Below are 20,865 nucleotides of genomic sequence, written 5' to 3'. Positions count from 1 at the left end.
AGAAAAATTAATTATATGCCCTTGGGTGCAGGTAAGTATTAATGCTGTTATTGTAATGGAAGTTTACAAATTCACTTTTAATCCTAAGGTCTTAATGTTAAACACTGCATAGATTTTCTGCCACACTAATGATTGCATCCTGTGACTTACATTTTTATTATTAGCTCAGCCATAACTATATATACTCTGTCTTTCAAATAGCTTGTTAGGTAACAATGGGAAAATAAACAAACATAGCTCAAACAGTTTCTTAGCCAGGACAGCTCTTCATCTTGCCCTAATAAATCTAATAAATTCATGAGTACTGTTCATAGATCATGCATGGATCAGATATCTACAAAAGGCAACATAATGAAACCAAGATGTTGTTCACACCAACAATAGAACCAAATGATGGCAAGAGTCACGAACCAGCAGAGGAGCTGGTTTATGGTTTCCTATTCATATATTTTTCTAGTTACACTGTGCTTAAAGTGGTTTTTCTTGTGGAAAGTCTATCATCAATCAAATGAAAAACACTTCAACTTTTTCAAAAAAGAAAACACAATAAATGTTACTTATAAGTAAAAGAGCATATCACAAACAATAAATGCAGTGTCTAAAAACTAAAACAGCAAACAAATACAACTAATAAAATCTTGTTTCAAATTTAAAAAAAAAATAGTGGAATGTCAGTCTGGTCACTGAAAGGATGTTCCTTTCTACTCCCACTGACTTTATCTATTTACAATATCCACATGTCCCAGTGCTTGAAGCAAAAGATGGAGCCCCTTCAAAGAGCCTGGATGTACCTCAACCTCATAATATTTATGTACCAAAAGCAGTACTGTCATATTCTATATGGACAGGAGTTGACCAGCTGGTAGGATATTTAGAACACAGGTCATAGAAAAACTAAGAGCTTTAATAAACAAGAGCCAGAAAAAAGCCATAGCAATGAAGATTTTGGGTTTCAATTGTTATTTTATGGTTTTATCCATTTCTCTTCCAAAAATTCAGAAGTTAAATTTTAGTGAGCATTCTAAGTGCAGCACTCAACAAACACTGCTGAAGAAAATTACAGTGAGATAAATTTTCATATAAAAAAAAAAGAGAAATGCCAAAAAAAAGAGAAATTACATATGGCACGGACAACAGCATCATCTTGCATATGATTTTAATGTATCATAGTGCAATGTGACGAACTGTTTGCTATTAATTATTTTAAATCTCATAGTACTGAAAATATCTCTGTCCACATAAAATATTAAGGGCTATAATGAACATAGTAAGCCAAAATTTCTAGTACATTGACTTTTATTTCTCCCTTCTAAATGTTCTATCAGTGAGGGGGAAAATAATTTTAAAAAATGAAGCTTATCAGGCAGGAAAATCCACAGAATTTCCCAACACCAACATTGTCCCTCTATTTAGGTCCTCTAATAATGAGAAGAGCAGATAAACAGAGTATGCCATACTGTAAATTGGAAAAACTGCAGAACACATCAGTAACAGACTACACATCATAAGATCAGAAAAACAGAGATCAAACAGTAATATAATCTCATTTGGCTTTTTGGTTTGAGCATCCATCTCCCGGAGAATGCCTGTTCCTTCACATACTTGTCCATTGCCCTCTGTTCACAAAAATGCAGCCCAGCTAACAAGATGAAGTCCCTCACATAACCTTCAGAGAGGCACAGATAAATTAGGCCATATATCAGAGCATATGAAGACAGCTTTAGCACCACGAACACTGGAAAACGTCTCTGTTGTAACAAAAATAAGGAGGAAGAGCTCAAAATCTCTGTGCCCTAACAGTGAGCCACTTGTTTCATCTCTCTCTGAATACTGAACAGGTTTTGGAGCTCAAAGACTGCAAAACTTCTGTGTGATAAATTGGCAATATTAATATATTTTTTGGTTGTTGTTTAAAATGTTCATTTTTTCTAATAGTTTAAAAATCATTTTCCTCACCAGTGACTGAGCATAAGCGCTATTGTCAATGGATGTGGAAGAATATAAATGGAAAAAGTGTATTCAGAAAAAAAAAGCCCACAGCATTAATATTAATAAGTTGAAATTAGACACAGTCTGACCTTGTGAATTACCCAGGAGATCTGATTAAGTGCAATCAGATTCCAATCACTATAATGCTAGGAATAGTGTCTGACCTAAGAGCTTTTCTCATCATGAAATGTCAGCAATAATGACCTCAAGCAACTTCGCCCTGAATTTGGTCTGCCTTTGACAAAATACCATGATAGGTCCACGAGGTAATAGTAACTTACAAGCTTATATTCTTCATCATTAAGCATGACCTTTTTCCTATACAAAACACCAAACTGGAAAGCAAGGCCAAAAGGTCACAATCCAAGGAAGAAGCCTTTCAAAAGGCTTTCTTTCAGCAGAGGGCTGCTGCAAAGCCAGAGCTGCTAATGCAATCCACAGGGGCTCTCTTTAGCAAGCCTGATGGGACAGTTTTAAAACGACAACTTAAATGCCTGTGGAGATCCAGCTCCCTAATTTTTGACCGACCTATGTATTTTTGACATCAGCTACGCCCCTGAGAACCTGACTTGACAGGTAGTTAAAAGTCCACAGTTAAATAAAATCTCAGATAGCCAAGATGAGCAGACTGAAGATTAGTTTCTTCTGTTCATCAGAATGTTTTGGGAACTGTGTAAAAACAGACGCTATTTTGAAATAATAGAACCTTGCAAGATTTTGTATGCCAAAGAGCTAATATATATACACATATACCACAGTCTAAAAAGATCTTAAAACTTATAGAATAATCTGTGCCATGACCATCTGTTGATCAGGATACATTCACATGCAAGGGTTGGTCCTCAAGAAAAATAGCAAATTCAGTTTAATCAACCACTTAAAACCACTGAAAAGCACCATGGCCAGTTGTAGCTGCAATGCTCATGTTCTCTTCAGCTGATGTTGGCAACTATTTTAAGGGTCGAATGCTGACTACAGAGGCTGCTTTGTAGCAACAGGAAGAGTAATTCAATCAGTGAAATTCAACCTCTCTTTGAAAAAATTAACACAGATCTGGTTTTGCCATAATTGGGTTTCTGCTCTCATCATCACTCCTTTATTGAACCTCTCTCCAGAAGGATGAGGTGCCATATCATAAAGTAAAAAGCAGAAAAAGACACTTACAAAGCCCTAAAATTTCAGAAATGCAGGTATTTTTGTAAAAAAAAGTAATGTTTTGTTATTTCTTACAATTATCAATAGATTTTGGTTAAGCGGCATGCTGCTTGTCCTTAATTTTACTGGAATGTATGATGTTTTCCATTCTTCTGCTTATTCCAGTGAATGCAAAGGTTTCACGTTAAACCTAAATACTCCATCTACCTCTAGAATTATTTTCCATCAGAATCTAAGTTTCACCTGTATGACATGACTCTAAACACAAAAAGCATCATCAAGGAAAATATATATCTTGTATAATTATCACCTTCCTGGATCATAGACTCATACAGTACCTGTAGATGTATCCACTGTGAAAAAAGAAGAAAATTCTCCTGGAACCAGTTCGTATGTGACAATGCCAAATATTCCTGAATCTCTGTCTGTGGCAACAACATTGATGATTTCTGTTCCCGGCTGTGTGTGACTGCTGATATTTGTCACATAGACGTCTTGTTCAAAAACAGGTTGATTGTCATTAATATCTTCTATCTCAATACGAACAAAAGCTTGAGCACTCAAACCACCCTGTTGTATAAATAAGAAAAAAAGATCAAAAACAAGATCAATTTTTAAAATAGGCTAGTATACAACTGGATTCAGTCCATCATTAGGAAATGGAACATGCTGCAACAATATTGATCAATGAAAATATCCATTAAAAGCAAACTCACAGTTTCAGCAATACCCCAAAACACTGCACATAAGCAAGCTATGTGCTCAGCACAACACCAAGAGCTGATTGAGTACATAAAGAAATTGTGAGGCCTGGACACAGAGGTTTGCTGATGCTAATGAGCACCACACATAAAAAACCTAGCTAGTCTAACCTCCTGTGCTTCTGCCAATACTATCAACACCCCACTTATTCCCTCACAGATAAAAGTCAGGGCTTTATGCCTCAGAAAGACATGCCCCTCTGTGACTGTGGTGCTCCAGTGAAGCAGGAATAACTTTTCTCTATGAGACTTCCAGATGTAAAAGCAGGACCATCATAATGGTGAATATGAAGCTTTTTCAACTAGGGACACAGATTAAAAGGAGTGCAGGACAGTCAAAAGCTGATCTGTCAGGCTGCTGTCTATGAGACCTATTCTCAGTTTACTGACAGATGACCTACAAAAGCCCACTAAAATACCACATTTAGCTGGCCTCCAGAGTAAAACTGAAGAAGAAAGGAGCAATTACAACCTAGTTTATCAGACTGTGGTACAGAAAAATATTGATTTACTATGATAAAGCATTGAATTTTTGTGACAATCTGCCAAAAAAAAACCCTGTGGGTGCTGAAGTGCAGACCCAATAGATAAATGAGTGAAACTAATAGCAATTTACTTTTCAGAGGAATCCTTCTATGATTTTTGAGGGATTCTTTTTTCCAAGATTATTTTACAGCCACAGGAAGCACAAGTATTTTTAAAAGAAAGCAGGTCCACTGTGGCAGAAATAACAGTGAATACTGGGGCACTGGCATGTTCAGAGGCACGAGGCAGCACAGGTATGTACAGTCTGCATGTGCTCTATGCAATACAATAAAATACAGATGAAAAAAGAATCCTGAGCTCTTTGAAGTTACATTGAGCATGCTGTGCTTGTAGCAGTCACTTAGAGAAGCTGCTGACACAGATCAGATGTTCATGCATACACATGACAAACTAAGCTGAGCTAGTGAGAACTTCATAATGCAGTCACAGTAACCGTGATACAAAGAAAACCAAGCCAATGCAAAACCAACTATGTTGCATAATTCTGTAATCCAATTGTTCACATCAATTATTTTTAAACCTGACCTTCATTAAACTATCCAAGGATTCAGACTGAATCCATATTCAGACTGAATTGCCATATAACAATCTCCAACAAAACTGTTTTTGAGGGTTTGCTTAGTGTGTCCACAGGTTGAGACTTATTTTTGAAAAAAAAAATACTATCAGCATTTGCTTCCACATTTTCATAGTGATTTTTGCTTTGTCCTGGTTTTATTTTTTTTCTTCTGTGTTGTAATGTTGCCTCTATTGGGTGCAGTGGCATTCCATTAAAGGCTCAAGTAAGTGGAAAATAAGGATGATCTTGTTTGTCATGTGTCTATGTTTCACACACACAAAGAAGGAGATCTATCCCACATCCTCCTGGTGTACTTCTGAAGAAAATAAAGCATGGCATGCTTCCAGGGCTTATGCTGTTGTACAGGCAGCCAGTAGCCAGGACTCTTGCCTGGGGACCAGGACTCTGAAGAATGGCCAGCAGCTTACAAATTACTGCCATGAAACCCCATGCCAATATGGAGAAATGCGATGGCAGTGAGCCCAATGCCAATACCCCCACTTCAGGGCTAGTCCAGTATCCCAATTTCCATGGTAAGGAAAACCCTGTACAGGAGCTAAAAGGGAAGGCAGGAGAAAGGGAGGACGTGTGCTCTGCTCACTGTCAGAAGACACTCTGTGTCCACAGCCTTCAGGTATTTTAGAACAGAAATCAGAAGTATTTTTAAGGGAAGAGGACCAGGGAAGAAGTGAGGACAAGAATAAAAAGCATCTAAAAAAAGATGGTTGGAACAGCATGAAACCAAATTCACAGGAGCTTGCATTAAACTGTTTCTTTCATGCTTCATTATTGCTAAACAGACATGAAAAAAACACCAAACTCCACTCTCCAGCCAATTTTTATTTGTGCTACAAAGTTATGTAAAAACTGAAAAGACTTTTGAAATTGATTAACTCTAAGTATGTAAAGAAATCTATTCCCTAAGAAGATTGACTAAATTTTACAATGGTGACAGAACCTTGTTTTCCTGAAGAAGCCATCTATACCTTCACATGCCAAATGCCTTTATTTCCTTAATAACTTACGATATTAACTGATTATGGCCCAGTTCTTGCTCTGACAACTGACAAAAAAGTATCATTCCAATTGAGAAGGAACTAAAACTCTATTTCTAACGATGTGGACATAACTTCATCTACTCAGAAACAAGCAAAACATAGGTCTTACAAAAATATGAATGCTACCTTTATCTAAAGTCTATTGTTGACAGAAAATTATATTTGTCAAAACATGTTAACAAGCAACAGGAAGCCACAGCTATTCATTTTAAAACCCCTTATCTCAAATGTTCAAGTATTTTTGCACACTGGTGCAACAAAAAGTCACAAGTACAACTTCCCTGTTGGAGTCCTGAGGGTTATGTCCTTTGTGGAAGAAAACAGGGACATAAACTACCATAAAGTCAAAATAACAACAAGGAATATTTTCATTACTTCAGAAAGATTATGTTTGTGTGAATAGCTAAAAATACTAGTAGACCTCTCTAGGAAGTCTTAAAAAAAATGCCTTGCCCTTGGCAGGGGAAACTCTGTCTTAATAGGTAGAAATGATGCTATTTTGAGCAGCTGTATTTCTTCATCTTGGTGCTTTAAAATGCTTAAAACTCAATCAAGATTTTCATCACAGCCTCCAAAGTTTTGTCAGCAAACCATGTTGTCAAATTTTGCTCCAAACTGAACTGTTAGATACAGAATCTCTGACATACAGGCCGGGGGTTTGGGGTTTTTTTGTAAACTAAAGGATAGGTCATCTTGAAGTTGTAATGCTGTCAAAGTGGAGAGATGTCTCCAATTATTTCAAAAGCCTTAAGTTCTTCAGAAGCTTTGCCTGTGAGTGTCAAGTTTTTATATTTAGGTTTCAATTGTTCCAGTGTAAAAGACAAAGAAAATTGGATAGGCAGGGTGGATTACCAAGAGATAAGAGACAAAATGTCTCTCTATGCAGAAAGGCAGAAAGAGAGTCGCCAACACACCTGCTGATGGCTTACTGAACCTTTTGCAGTGATGATTAAGCAGCTGAAAAACTGAAGACCTACCGTTTCATATAGAAGAGACAAGGATACTTTTTTCATCTTTGTTTAATCAGTGAGAAGGCCCCCACAAGCTCTCACAGGATATTTATTTAAAACCAGTTTAACAGAAGCTGTTTGCCACCTGCCTCTCTTGTGTGCAACTTAAGTTCACTCCTTACATTTTATATACAATGCATAAAAGACATGACTGACAAGTTTTAAAGGCATGTAATGGAGTAGCCAGGAACAGGTGGAGGAAACTGATACTTTTGCTGTAAGATAAACTGCACACCACCTGGAAAATATTTTATTTTCCTCCTCATTTCTAATTAACTGTTATTTTCTTTCCTTTTCATCTCTCTACCCTCCTTTGTCACAAATGACCTTTCATTCTTCCTCTCTCTTTTCTGTGCACATTCCTCCCTGATCACAGCCTCTAATTTGAGCCCCACACCTAATATCTTCATTCCACCAAAATCAGCAGCAGAAAGTCAGGAAATCAAATAAATATCCTACTACAATTCCACTTTAAAGGTAGAGAGTTGGTCTACACAAGTTCAAGTACACCGAAAATTTTGAAAAGTTGATATTGAATTTAGGTGTTTTAGTGTTTAGGTGTCAAATGGACAAACTTCTACAAAGTGCTGACTTTCAGTAAAGTAAATCAAGCCTTGCCCATCACAAACAAGCCAATAAGAAACTGAACCTTTCACCCCATTACTGAGCTTCTAAAAACATAAGGTCCATAAATGGAGATAAATGACAGAGCAATTTAAAAATTAAGTACTCTATAGCTTCAATGCATTGGCTATTTTCCTTTAACTTGAGGTAAGATTTATCAATAGAACAGTAATTTAACTAAAAAAAAATAAGCTTTTTTCATGCAAACATATTTTCCTTCAGATTTTCAAAATAATTTTTGGACCATATTGAATATCTTAGAAACTTTTCAGAATTTTATTGGTATTGTCCAGCTCTCCCATACCCTTTATTAATGACTAATCTTGATATTACAGACATATGTATGTGTCCTTCGCATTTATACAGCTTCAAAACATGTGAATGAGAGGAAAAATGAAATTATGAAGTATAGCAGAATGCAGTTTTCTGCTGTTACACATTCCAATACAGACTGCTTTATTCTTCCAAGTTGGGATATCTGTACTCAAGTATAAATTTTGAAGACATAAATCACATAGAAGTGAAAATCCCAAATGGTCAGATAGAACTACCTCTGCTATAGACATTACAGGCACTATCCTGGAAAATCCCACTCATTCTTATACTGCAATCATAGAATGGTTTGAGTAGAAGGAGACCTTTCAAAGGGTGTCCAGTCCAAGACTCTTGCAATGAGCAGTCAAGTTATTAGGCATTCAAATCAAATGAGTATGGAAATAAATACACAAATATATTTATGTCATTTTTGTTCCTCTAAAGAAATCTAAGGGGGAGAAAAAGCTGCTAAAGGCAATATTAATAAAAGAATATTTCTGTAGCCTCTTAAATGAAGACTGAATTGTGACAGTTAAAGAAAAAAACAGATTATTTAACTATTAACAAATATATGAACTCAACAAAACAGAGATATACCCTCAACAGCTGCATCCTTAAAACAAAATAATACAACCATCAACTGTAACTATTTAAGTTCATCTACTCATGAGTATGGAAATCATAGTTCACATAGTTCACACATAGTTTCTTCAGTGTTCAATAAATGAAAAATACAGCATTTCTAGCACAATTGCATTTTTAAAAAATTATAGTAATACACTTAGGACATTATTTTAAATGCAAGTTTAATGTTCAAATAATTGAATAAAAAAATTGAATCAAAAACTGCCCAAAATAATTGACTTTCAGTGTTTTTCAGGACAAATTGTACTGCGAAATGTGACCTGAATAACATTTGAAAAGTGTCCTTATGTTAAAATTAACATTTGAAGGCAACCAATAATCTTTTCATCAGGTTCTTCACAATTCACTATTAAGCTGAAGAAGGTAAAGACAAGTAAGAACTAGGCCTCATAATGCAAACCACCTCAGACTGAAAATCACAATGCAAATCACAAATTGAATATTTTGTAATGAAAATTATATAATGAATCATTTTCTTCCATTATTTTTCTGGAGCTTACTAGCAAATTTTTTTGTTACATGGCATCAGGTAGGCAAGCTATCTATGTTCCCACCACAACAAATGTTTCCTCACTTCCCTGCCAGATCTGCAATGGACTATCTCAGGCACATACAACTACACTGCCCTTACTGTACCACGAATACTTCCAAGCACCAGTTCTTGAAAAGTGGGAAAACTTTCAGACATGCAGCTGCAGGGAGGCTGCACCCAGCCACAGCATCAGCAATGGCATCAGCCAGCTAGAAAGGACAAGGAATTTTCCCAGGAAAGTCACTGTCACCCAGAGTAGCCATGTAGTTCTAGCCCATGGTATTATCTTTTTACTGCTGCAATGATCTTGAAAGAAGAGAGTAGAAGTAACTTGGGAGTCCATTGGCTCCAATAGGAGGAGGAAAATTACCAATGACTAACATATCTTAGAAACATTTTCCCAAACCTTACTTAGGAGTCATTGGGTATTTCACAGCCAATTTTATTTGGGTAAAAATTCACAGTTCATGAATATAATTTTCTGATCTCTTTAAGGATAAGACATTTTATTCAAATTCATGCAATTTTTACATGGCCACTATATTCTAATTCAAAAGTACACCAGACATTTAAATTTGCAAATGCATTCACAAATCTGGCAGAGTAGAAGGGTGAAACTTACCCCATCTGTAGCTTTTACTAAGAGATCGTAAGTGGTTGGATCTCCCTCTCTGTCAATGTCTTGAGACACAAAGATCTGACCAGTGTGTGGGTCAATCTGGAAAGCTTTGGATTTTTCATAAAAATTAAATCCATCATAAAGAGAATACTCAATTTCTCCAAACTGGTCAGCATCTGCATCTGTTGCTTTGACCTGCAGGAAGACAACAGAGATAAAATTGAAGCCAGTGAAACTATTGCTTATGAAAACAAAGTGTCTGTGATTTTTATATCTGTTTGTTGTAAAAGCAAATGTGTATACACACAATAAATACAAACATGTTGTGGTATCTAAACTGGCTGCCTGCAGTTTGTAAAATATCCCAGCTCCTGAAAGTGTAATTATCAATTTTCTTCCTTTCCCATGACTGGAAAAGCCAGGCTCATTAAGCCATGTCAGTAGGCCATACCTTAAACTATTTTCCATTTATGTTTTTTTTTTTACTAGTGGAGGTAGGTCTTATGAAAAATCAGAAAGCCCTTATGTCACAGGTAGATCAGAAAAGTGCTGCAGGACATCCTTACCTAATGTATTCTATAAGAGACTCCCCAAATCTTAATTTAGTTTTCACTTGAAAGAGGGCTTGGTGGCACTCATGCATTGGCAGGTGGGTTGACTTAAAATGTATTTGATAAACACAAAACTTCCGTACATTGCTCCTTCAATTTCATTCCCCTAAGATCTTTGATAACAAGTACTTTGTGCTGGATTTGGTTCCTCTCTGGCACATTACATTGTGATAGTTTTCACTTAAATTTAGAAACATTTTGGTAGATGATAATTTATAAAAATATGTATGAATTAAGCAAACCAGTATTTTTAGTTATCTAATTTGTCATTATCAGAGATACATAATTTCTCCTTTGCAATTGTTTTTCTACATTTTCTAAGTAGTTAAGTAAGTTAAAAGTTATTCTAGACAAGTTACATCAATCAGAATTTTTAAATGACAGCCCAATAGATACACGTGTTATGTCAACCATTATTCTTTGCTTGTTGGTTTGGTTTTTGCTTGTTTTTCAGACTTTCCCACTTCTTCATGGAAATTCAAGATTTTTTGTATTTCAGAAGTACCATTGTGACTGCACCACATACTCCATAACATTTTTCCTCCTATAAGAAGGTTTTCCACAGTGCCAAAGGCCATTATTCCAGAGTTTCTGTAAATAAAAACAAGCTCCTTTAGGAGAGCCCTGTGCTCACAGAGCCCTTCATGCCCTTTTCATGCCCTTGCAGTTTGCATCCCACAGCTGCAGCACAGTGTGCAACGTGTGGCCACTCCTGACCTTGGTCCAACCCCTCATTCTGGGCAATTTAAAGGAAAACTCACAGTCACGCACATCTAAATATAGATCTAGTCCTAAAAAATGCTTTACAGCTATATGTAAATCAAATCTACAACATGCATGTTTGTCCAGCCTCGTACTTTGTTATTTCTGTCATAAAAACAAGAGCAGAACATACATCTAGTATGGTCTCAGTAATCTACAGCCCTAATGTTATGGAACAATAATTCACTTGACTCTTATAAGAAAAGTATTTAAATTTATTTCTTTCCTGGAATCCAAAGGGGTGACAGTACTGAAAGACTCTGTCTGACTGTGCCTGCATGCAGTTACACGTGTAAATTCTAAGCTTTTTGTCTGCAACTGAGCATGAGTGATTAATTAGAGGTGAAATTTGAGGGTATTGTTAGAAATTTAGCTCATTACATTCAGTGACTTGTTTTCTTTGTTGTAAATTATGCAGTCCTCAGACTATGAACAGTACATGTAAAGGCATAATGAGTGATGAATTAAAATAAAAATGCTTCAGTTCAAAGCAATGCAAATATAAAGGTCTGTGATCAGCTTCAACTACTATAATAATCTCTCAGGTAGCAGAACTAAGTGGCACACATTTTTGCAGAAAAATATAATCTTTCTCTCTGTTCAAGTACCTCACATCCATTCAATTTCTACCCACTTAACAGTCCTTCTTTTAATCACTCACCATGGAACCTCTGATCCAAAGAGGGAAGATCTAGAATTAAAAGCGAATGAAAAATTTCCTGTAGCAGACAGATCTGACATTGAATAGCATTACAGTTGAGGTCAGGGGAGCTATTATATTAACTGTAATCATAAAATCATTTAGAAAGAGGAATTCAGTGAAAACATGCTAACAAAATCAAGGTTTTTGACACAATTAAGAGATCAAGTTATTGAAAATTTGAGAAATTCAAGCACACAGTAGTTGCAAATTGGGTTGTGATAGCATAGAATGAGTACCAATCCTACAGAGTAATGCAGCAGTTAACTGCCCAAGAGCTGTGAGTTACAGCAGCCCAAACAGGAGGAAATTAAGGTAACAGCAGGAATTTTCACAGTGGACTGATCAAGAGTGTTGTATGTTGGCAGTATCACAAACGTGATAGAGCTGAATGTGGGAGGCAAGAGACTACCAAATATGTAACACCTCTGACAAGCCTAATACAAGACTGGAATCTTGGAGGAAAACAAATGGGAAGAAAAGGAAGTGCTATGCCCCCAAGATCTTTCTTGTTTCACTAGATATGTTTTCAATACAGTAAGTTGAACATCCAAGTTTTTTTAAGGAGTATAAACTTGGGAATAAGCTCAGTACAAAGTATTTCCCCAAAAAAACATTTTTTTAAAGCTTAAAAGAGTCATTGTATGGATAGCTCCTGGCTGGACTACTCCCGTCAGTCATGCTTCCTGTAGCCTACAGCCTTGGGTCAGCTTGTACAATTTAGACTAAAAATCTGTCAGAGAAAAAGAGTTTCTTCTGTCTTGTTGACACTACCAGTAAAGTGGTCAGACTTCAAATATCCTCTTAGGAGGAGAAAACAGGGAGGCCTAGAGAACTGTTGTGAAGAACAAGCAAAAAAAATCTGACCGACCTGTGTGATATTCAGACAGACTAGTGCAAGAAGATAATAAATGCTGTGAAGTGGTAGACACTAAAGAGTGTAAGAAGATAAACAAATAAAATTCAACAATGTTGGAAGCGCAGAAATAATCTTATATTTGCTTACAGAAAGAGGGGATGATCTCAAAGAATCTGTGATTTTAGGGGTAATTACCATAATTTCCTCACCCACATTTGAACTTCAATCCTGTAACATATGTCCAGGTTTAAATGGAAAAAAAAGTGCTGGCAGTACACTTAAATAAGAGGGAACAAAACCATTTTTAGCACTATGCTGAGAATGGAGAGACTCCAGAGCTTACAGAAAGCAAACATTTGGCAAATCTTTAGCTGCTTCCATTCACTTCAGTAGAATGGTGCTAACTCATGGTAATGTCCCCGTGTTTTACAGGCATTCAATAGTGTAACCAATAAACTAATAGCAAACAAGATTATAGACAAATAGATCTGCTACTAAGTTCCACATTGCTTTAAACACAAATTCATTTTAAGAGAAAACTCCCTTTTTTTGGGGGGGGGGGGTGTCGGTTGGGGGTTTTTTTGTCCTTTTTTTGTTTGTTTGTTTGTTTGTTTTGCTTTGTTTTTTGTTTGTTTTTGTTTTTGTTGTTGTTTTTGTTTTAATTTCCACTTATTTATCCTCAACAAATTAAAATAAATCCCTGTGGTTATATTTAGCTTTCTTTATTTTTCTTCCTAGATATTTCTTAATGACTAAACATATTTTGAAAAGCAGAGTAAATATTTTGCATTACATGCAAATGGAGGAAATATCTTGTGCACAAAAAACCACAACAGAAGTGACAATCCTATTACTTGCAGATCAAAAATTCAGAACCTATATAAAAATAATTTTTATGATTTGGAGTATGCAGCCTTAGAGATGACTGACTGGAAATGCTGAATGTCACATATGAGTGACCAGGATTGATTTTACATGTTTCAGATAGACAGACTAAAAGTAGACCAGACCACTGGAAAGACCAGGCCATTCAGTCAAATAAGTCATCACTGTGGTCATCTGTGATAGTAATTCAATGAGACTAAGAAATATTAAATCAGTTCTTCACAGCATAAGAATTTTTCTCATACCACTTATCTGTCAAGTTTACTTCACTTGATTTCATAGCTGTTAAAATCTGTTCAGCGGACTCAGTGTCAGAGCATAAGACACATTTTGTGCACTTATTTTGGGCATAAAAAGTTTATTTAATTGATTTAGTTCTACTGATATTATGAAAAGCAAGTTAATTGCCACCAGCCAAGTTTACAGAAAATCAGAATAAATAAAAGCATACTACACTACTGAGGATCAGGCCCAGCCAGCATATGTTTAGGAACGACAGGTTCTGCTCAACTAACCTGACCTCTTTTTATGGCAGGTGACCTGCCAAGCAATTGAGGGGAAAAGCTGTGGATGTGTCTATCTCAACTTCAACTAAAGCCTTTGATACTGCCTTCCAAAGTATTTTCCTTGACAAGCTGGCAGCCCATGGTTTGGACAGGTGCACTCTTCACTGGGTTAAAATCCTGCTGGATGGCCGGGCCCAGAGAGTGGTGGGAAAAGTGCCACAACCAGCTGGGTGGGGCTGCCCCTGTTCCATATCTTTATCAATAATTTGGTCAATGGGACTGGGTGCATTTTCAGTCAGTTTGCAGACAACACCAAATTGAGTGGGAGGGTGGATTTGATGGAGGGCTGGAAGGCTCTGCAGAGAAACCTAGACAGACTGAATTGATGGACTGAGGACAATTGTATGAGGTTCAATAAGGGAAAGTGGTGGGTTGGACACTTGGGTCACAACAACCCTGTGCAGGTGTAAGGCTGGAAAGCTGCCCAATAGAAAAGGACCTGGGTGTGCTGGCCAACAGCAGCCAAATATGAACCAGCATGTGCTCAGGTGGCCAAGAAGGCCAATGGTATCCTGGCCTGTATCAGGAAGAGCATGGCCAGCAGGAGCAGGGCAGTGACTGTACTTAGCAGTGGTGAGGGCACACTTTGAGTCCTCTGTCCAGTTCTGGGCCCCTTACTACAGGAAGGACATTGACATACTGGAACATGTCCAGAGAAAAGTCAAGAGAGCTGGTGAAGAATCTAGAGAGTAAATTATATGAGGAGCAACTGAGGAATCTGGGTGTGTTTAGCCTGGAGAAAAGGAGGTTCAGGGGTGACCTTACTGCTCTCTATAATTGCCTGAAAGGAAGCTGTAGCTGGGTGGGGGTTGGCCTCTTCTTCCAGATAACAAGGGACAGAACAAGAGGACATAGCCTCAAGCTGCACCAGGGGAAGTTCAGGCTGGAAATCAGGAAGAATTTCTTCACTGAAGAGGTGGTTAAGCAATGAAGCAGCCTGCCCAGGGAGGGGTAGAGCCACCATCCCTGCAAGTTTTCGAGAAATGACTGGGTGTAGCATTTTGTGCTATTGTTTAGTTGATATGGTAAGTTGAACTTGATGATTTTGGAGGCCTTTTCCACCCTTAGTGATTCTATATGACTGTGTACTCCCTAGTATTCATCATCAAACTGTAATTCAGGACATAATAGACAAAACAGCGAAAACTATGCCTAAACTAAAAAAAAAAAAACAAAAACAAAAACAAAAAAAAAAAACAACAGAGGAAACTACTAGGGAGCTGAAAAGCAAAGGTTCAGGGATACAGTTAGGTTGCTGACCAATGGTGTAAGCATAGTTCTGTCCTGCAGTCATCAACAGCTCAAAATCCAGCATCCTTACATTTTGAAGGACAGCAACCTGCAGTATGTCAATACCTGACAGCAGACCTTCACCAGGTAAGTGTTTTAATTCCTCATGTAGACAACTCAAGTACCACTGGAATGGTTAATTACTGTGGAAGCACCTGCTCTGCCAGACCTTCATGCCAGGTCCACAGGCACAGGGAAGGAGAGGAGCAGTCTGAGCTGGTGGAATGCTGTCAGCAAAACACGACACTAGAAATATTGGCAGTGAAATTACTGGCAGAAGATATTTTTCAGGTTGCTTGGGTGTATCTGTACAATAGATTAGCATGCCATCTGCCATAATCACATATCATCAAATGTCTTCAAGTCAGTGCTCTGACTTACAATCCTGGTTAGCAAGAAAATAGCATATCAAATACAAACCAACTAACTCACAGCTGCCTGGGGCAGACAATAATGCTGACACCAAATCTAAAGAGTGTCATAAATACATTACTTTGGAATTTTATTTATCTGCCTCAGCAGCCATGATTAACTCTCATGTCCCTAGTGCAGCAGGTTTAATACATGGAAATGGGTATAAAGCTGCAGATCCACTTGAAGTCCTAAAAGTATGATCCTTGACTTCAAGAACAGAAACTGTTTGCCTGAGGACTTAACAGCTGGTTCTTAACAATTGCAATGACAGCAGAAAAAGCCCCATTCTTCCTTCTCAAACTGGGCTGCATCTGGAAAATCAGAAATCAAAATAACAACTGGAATTAAAGCTGATCATTCAACTGTCACTGATGCTTATTTTGTCAACCACCACAGTTACCAGATACTCAATAAATCCCCAGTTAATAAGAGTTAATAAATTCTTAGTCCTCATCCTTTCCCTGATGCAAAATATCTCCACTGTGCTGGACAGGTCAATGGACTTGACTAATGTCAATCTTTTCGCATTCTTTAGATCTGCTACAGGATGGAAACTACCACAGCTGAACAACTGGCAATAAACACTACACAGACATGATCTTGCTAACCTGTACTGAAGCTGATGCTGATTCCCCCAGCTGATTTCTGATTCACTCCAGAAATTGCTATTAGTTTTATGAAGGTGCTAATAAGAAGCAAGTCCCATCAAAACATTCTAATCATTATTTCTAATTCTAAATTCTAAATTCTAAATTCTAATTCTAATTCTAAAAAACATCATTAATTCTAAACAACCTTTCAAGTGAAAAAATGCAAGCAGGGACAGAGGTGAAACACCCTCTCTTGCTCAAAGACAGCATGTGAAACATGCTATTCACTGTTGCCTCAACTAAACATCACATTTCTAAATTATAATAAGGCTTTTCACTTTCGTTTTTCAAACAACTACATCTGATTGGTTCTTTTTTTCTTCCCCCTGCTTGTGTTTTCATGAGTTGTACAGAAATTCCAATCACCTACATGGTTTTAAAATAGGTAAAACTAATCCCACTTCACATATGAATCTCTCATTAAAGATCGCATTGACTTTTATCTTCTTTATAACACACTGATTTTGACAACATTCTCTATCCTCCCCACAACAAACAAATTAAAAGAAATTTAATTTACATGATGAATGATTATGAGGTCTTAGCTTTTTGCCTTCTCTGCTTTTCTGTGATCTAACTAATGACTGTGAACAAACCTGTCAATAAAAAGTATTGACAGATCTTTGATTTACTGCTTTAAGTTAGTCTACAAAAAGCAAAAAAAAAAAAAAAAAAAAGAAAAAGAAAATCACTGGAGGAGAAAACAGCCTAAGTACACTACATCATCACACTTTCATTCTGAACACCAGACACCATTCAGCAAGCCAAATCCAGATTCAGGAAGAACTAGGTGTTTCAGTCTCTATTGTAATCTGCAATTCCTGTTCTGATGCTAGTCAGAGCCTGAATTCACTCCAGTTTAATGCAGCAATTCCTGACATGCCTTATGTTTTGCTACCATGCCTCCTGCAAAACAGCACAAGCAGGTAGATCCCACTGAGGTGAGCTAGGATCCAGAAGTGTGGGAGGCAGGTCCAACTTGGAATGACTGGCCTTATCACTCTCATTACACAGATAGGATCTGGAACACTACAAATTGTCAATATCTGAATTCATAGGAAGCAGCTGTACTGCTAAATGCCTACTTATCCCATGATAGAGCAGGGATTAAAACATGTCTTTTTGGCAGTACAAAGCTTGAGTTCCTGCACTGAAAACGTCTACTAAAAGGAATCTACTCTGTCAGTCTGTTTGGTCTACATTGCCTTCCTTCTTGTTGTGCAAATATAATCAAATAGAAAATAATCTAATTTTATTATCTATATAACCTGAAAGAACAGAAATTAAAAGAGAATGTATTTCTGAGGAAAGAAAAAGGAATTAACAGCAACTAGCAAATATTGGCATGACTAAAGCCCTTATTTAATCATCAAAGTCAACCCCTCTACTTTTCAGTTAAAGCAGCTCCATCCATTTGTTAATGCTTTTTAAATTCTCTGCTATAATTTTATATTTTATAACATGCTAAAACTTTGTTATGAACAATTAAGGGTTTAAATATAAATCCATTTCTATTCATTAGTAAGCTACAGAGCCCCAAGACTGAACATCTCTGCAAAGCAACAGCAGAGCACAAGAATTTCCCTATTCTGTGCTAATTGCATAAAGCAAAGAGTGATGGGTTTAATAACTGAGAATATCTATCTCACAAATAAATATTCATACTGAACATGTTATTTTAATGACACTGGAGCACATTTTGATTTTTAGTGGCAGGAGTATTTTAGAATTATATTTAGTAAGTCGTTTTAGAAAGCACAACTTAAAGTACTAGCTGTCTTGTTTAGGGCAACTTACTATGAAAAACAAATCAATAATGTAACTTTCATTAGTAGCATGTAATATAGTATTAAAAAATTGTTAGTATAATTTGTTTTTATTTTTTGCTTAGATAAATTAACATAATTACTATACTTATAAAGCTGTAATGCGATATATTATTTAACAGAGACTAAATGATCAAAGTATGTATCCTGAATTCAGAGTATGTGTGTGATCTTAGAATACTAATGACAAAAAGAATCTTATGATTATACTCTTATCTCTGATAAACAGATTGCAGAAGGATGCTGCAAAGGAGACAAAGAACTCTAAGTAGAAAAGCAACCTTCCACCCAGCTGCTTTTCCTTTTGGCACAGTTGTGCAAATGGATTTTGAGTCAGATCAAGAACAAGATCCAATAAAAGTTCATCATAAAAACTTTGTTATTGGTGCAACATTAGATTTCAGCCAAGTCAGTTCCTGATGCAGCTGACCTGAGACAAATGGTAATGAGGTGACAGGAAAAGTTCAGTCCAGGTAGAGCCTAAACCCTCTTTAAGAAGTGGCATGGTCTTAAAATAGGCTAAATCTGAACACTTACAAGCATTTGTGGAAACATTTTGCAAGCCCCAAAACCCATCTGAGCTGCTAATTCCTGCCCATAAACCACAATGCTCCAACCAATATTCCTGACTGGACTGCTACAACTTTGTTGTGAACAAGATCACCAAGAGTAATGGTCCATTTGAAGAAAAAAAAGACAGGATGAAACACAAGAAGTTTTATTTGTATGTTTGTAATAGTCAGATTATTGAATTTTTTTTTCCTGAGTTCATTAGCAAGTATCAGTGAGCAGCCAAGATAGAAAGCTCAAATTTTTTTTTGCTGTCAGACTGAAAGGATTTGTTATTGCACCTTTACAGTAAGCAAAGACTATGTGTGGGTTGCCTAAATTGCCATTTACAAATAACTTGCAAATTGCTGTAAATATCTACTCCTTGGGTAGAAATTGTGGTTTAACACCAGGGAAAGGGGTTGTATAGCAGCCAGCTGGAGGTCTGCTGTCACTGGAGAAGAAACCTTTGATATATCATTAGTTGTCCAAAAAGCCCTTGCAAAAGGTTAACTCAGAAAATGTACAGTTTTGCTCAAGTCCAGAGAAGATGTCAGAGAGGCTCAACCCAGAGGCGAGTCCCTCTGTACTAATACACATCTGTACTACAGCTGTGGGTATTCCATGCAATGTGTGTGGGTGTTTGCCAGAGCAGTGACTTGACTGGTCACCACCTTTCCATAAATCAGGAAGGAGTCCTCATTTAAGAAAATCCCAAGAAAACTCCAAACAAGCAAGTTGATCAAAGTTAGATTATTTTGCATTCCTCATGGCATCAGCTTGGTTTCAGTTTATTTATTTCTTAAAATTGTGGTAGGCTTCCTACTGCCCATACTCTTTTTTTACAGATATTTACCTTTTAGACCAAGTCAATGAATTAAATGACAATGTACTTGTTTAATTTAGCTAGTCATCCACACCCTTGAAAAACAGGTCTTTTTGCTTCATGCATTAAAAATCAAGGTTTTTATTGACTGAAGCAAATGTACTAACGTAAGTTAGATAAACAGCAATATCATTAACCCCATGATTTGTCCCATTTTATTTTGATCAGCATGGTGAAGTTCAAGGAACAACACTTCAAGATATGCTTTGCAGAACAAATAAGTAAAGGAAGGCAAAGGCTTCTATCACTTTGAGTGTCTAATGCTCTGAATCTGAACGCTCATTTAAACAGACTGCCAAATATGAATAAAAATGAAATGCCTTCCAGAATATCTGTTAATGTGCTTATGTCCAAAATCACTGTATTAATAGCATCTTCTAGCTTAGGTCTCAGAAATATGGCCTGCACTACTTTCAGTTATTGTCTGCACAACATTGTGTCCCTTAGAGTTACAAGAAGAATAAGCTCTGTCCTAAGGAAAGCATACATTTTGTGCAACTGAAGACTTATAAATCATGTCCAATTTATATTTGGAAGTAGGCAAATGAGGACTCTCTAAGTTCATTTCTGCTTTTATGGAAAATTTAAAACATGGCCAAACTCACAGCATGAACATTGTATTCATATCACTTGAGAAAAAATATTTTCATATTTTGTTCATTGTAGACTAAAATTTGCAAGGGATATTATATATCTCCTACTAATTGGTGCAAAAAATGAACCCTGACACAAAGTATTGAGACATTTCCCTTCTCCTTTCTTCTAAAGAAATTTTTCATATACACACCAATGTTGTTTTCTCCTTCTCCAACACTGCCTATCTTTCTAGCTATTTTTGATCTACACAAGCCTCACACAGAATTTAGGGGATACCAGAGGACAATATGCCACAATAAGCAATCCTCAGAAAGAACAAAAGTCGCAGAACATGCAAATTTTTCCTCCATTTGATGAAGTAAAAGTCTGGGGTAATATCAAATAATAATAATTTTTTAAAAGAATCCTTTAGTTTGAAGGATTGAAAAGTTTGAAAACCTATTTGGTTTGAAATACT

At 36.7% G+C, this 20,865-nt stretch overlaps 1 protein-coding gene across 1 annotated transcript in view; it reads right to left on the bottom strand.

Annotated features, from left to right (window-relative positions):
• The window catches only part of DCHS2 (dachsous cadherin-related 2), a gene marked incomplete at its 5' end in the record, with an annotated part of 124,127 nt that overhangs the window by 52,755 nt on the left and 50,507 nt on the right, over positions 1-20,865 (bottom strand). The window contains 2 exons of the mRNA XM_079307168.1: positions 3,483-3,714; positions 9,817-10,008. Coding sequence (XP_079163294.1) covers positions 3,483-3,714; positions 9,817-10,008 — 424 coding nt within the window. The remainder of the gene's footprint in view (positions 1-3,482; positions 3,715-9,816; positions 10,009-20,865) is intronic.

The sequence above is a fragment of the Erithacus rubecula genome (genome assembly GCF_903797595.1).
Source record: "Erithacus rubecula genome assembly, chromosome: 5".
In the NCBI taxonomy this organism is placed as follows: Eukaryota; Metazoa; Chordata; class Aves; order Passeriformes; family Muscicapidae; genus Erithacus; species Erithacus rubecula.
The sequence above is the reverse complement of the archived record's forward strand: the minus strand, read 5'-3'. Positions and strand labels throughout refer to the sequence as shown.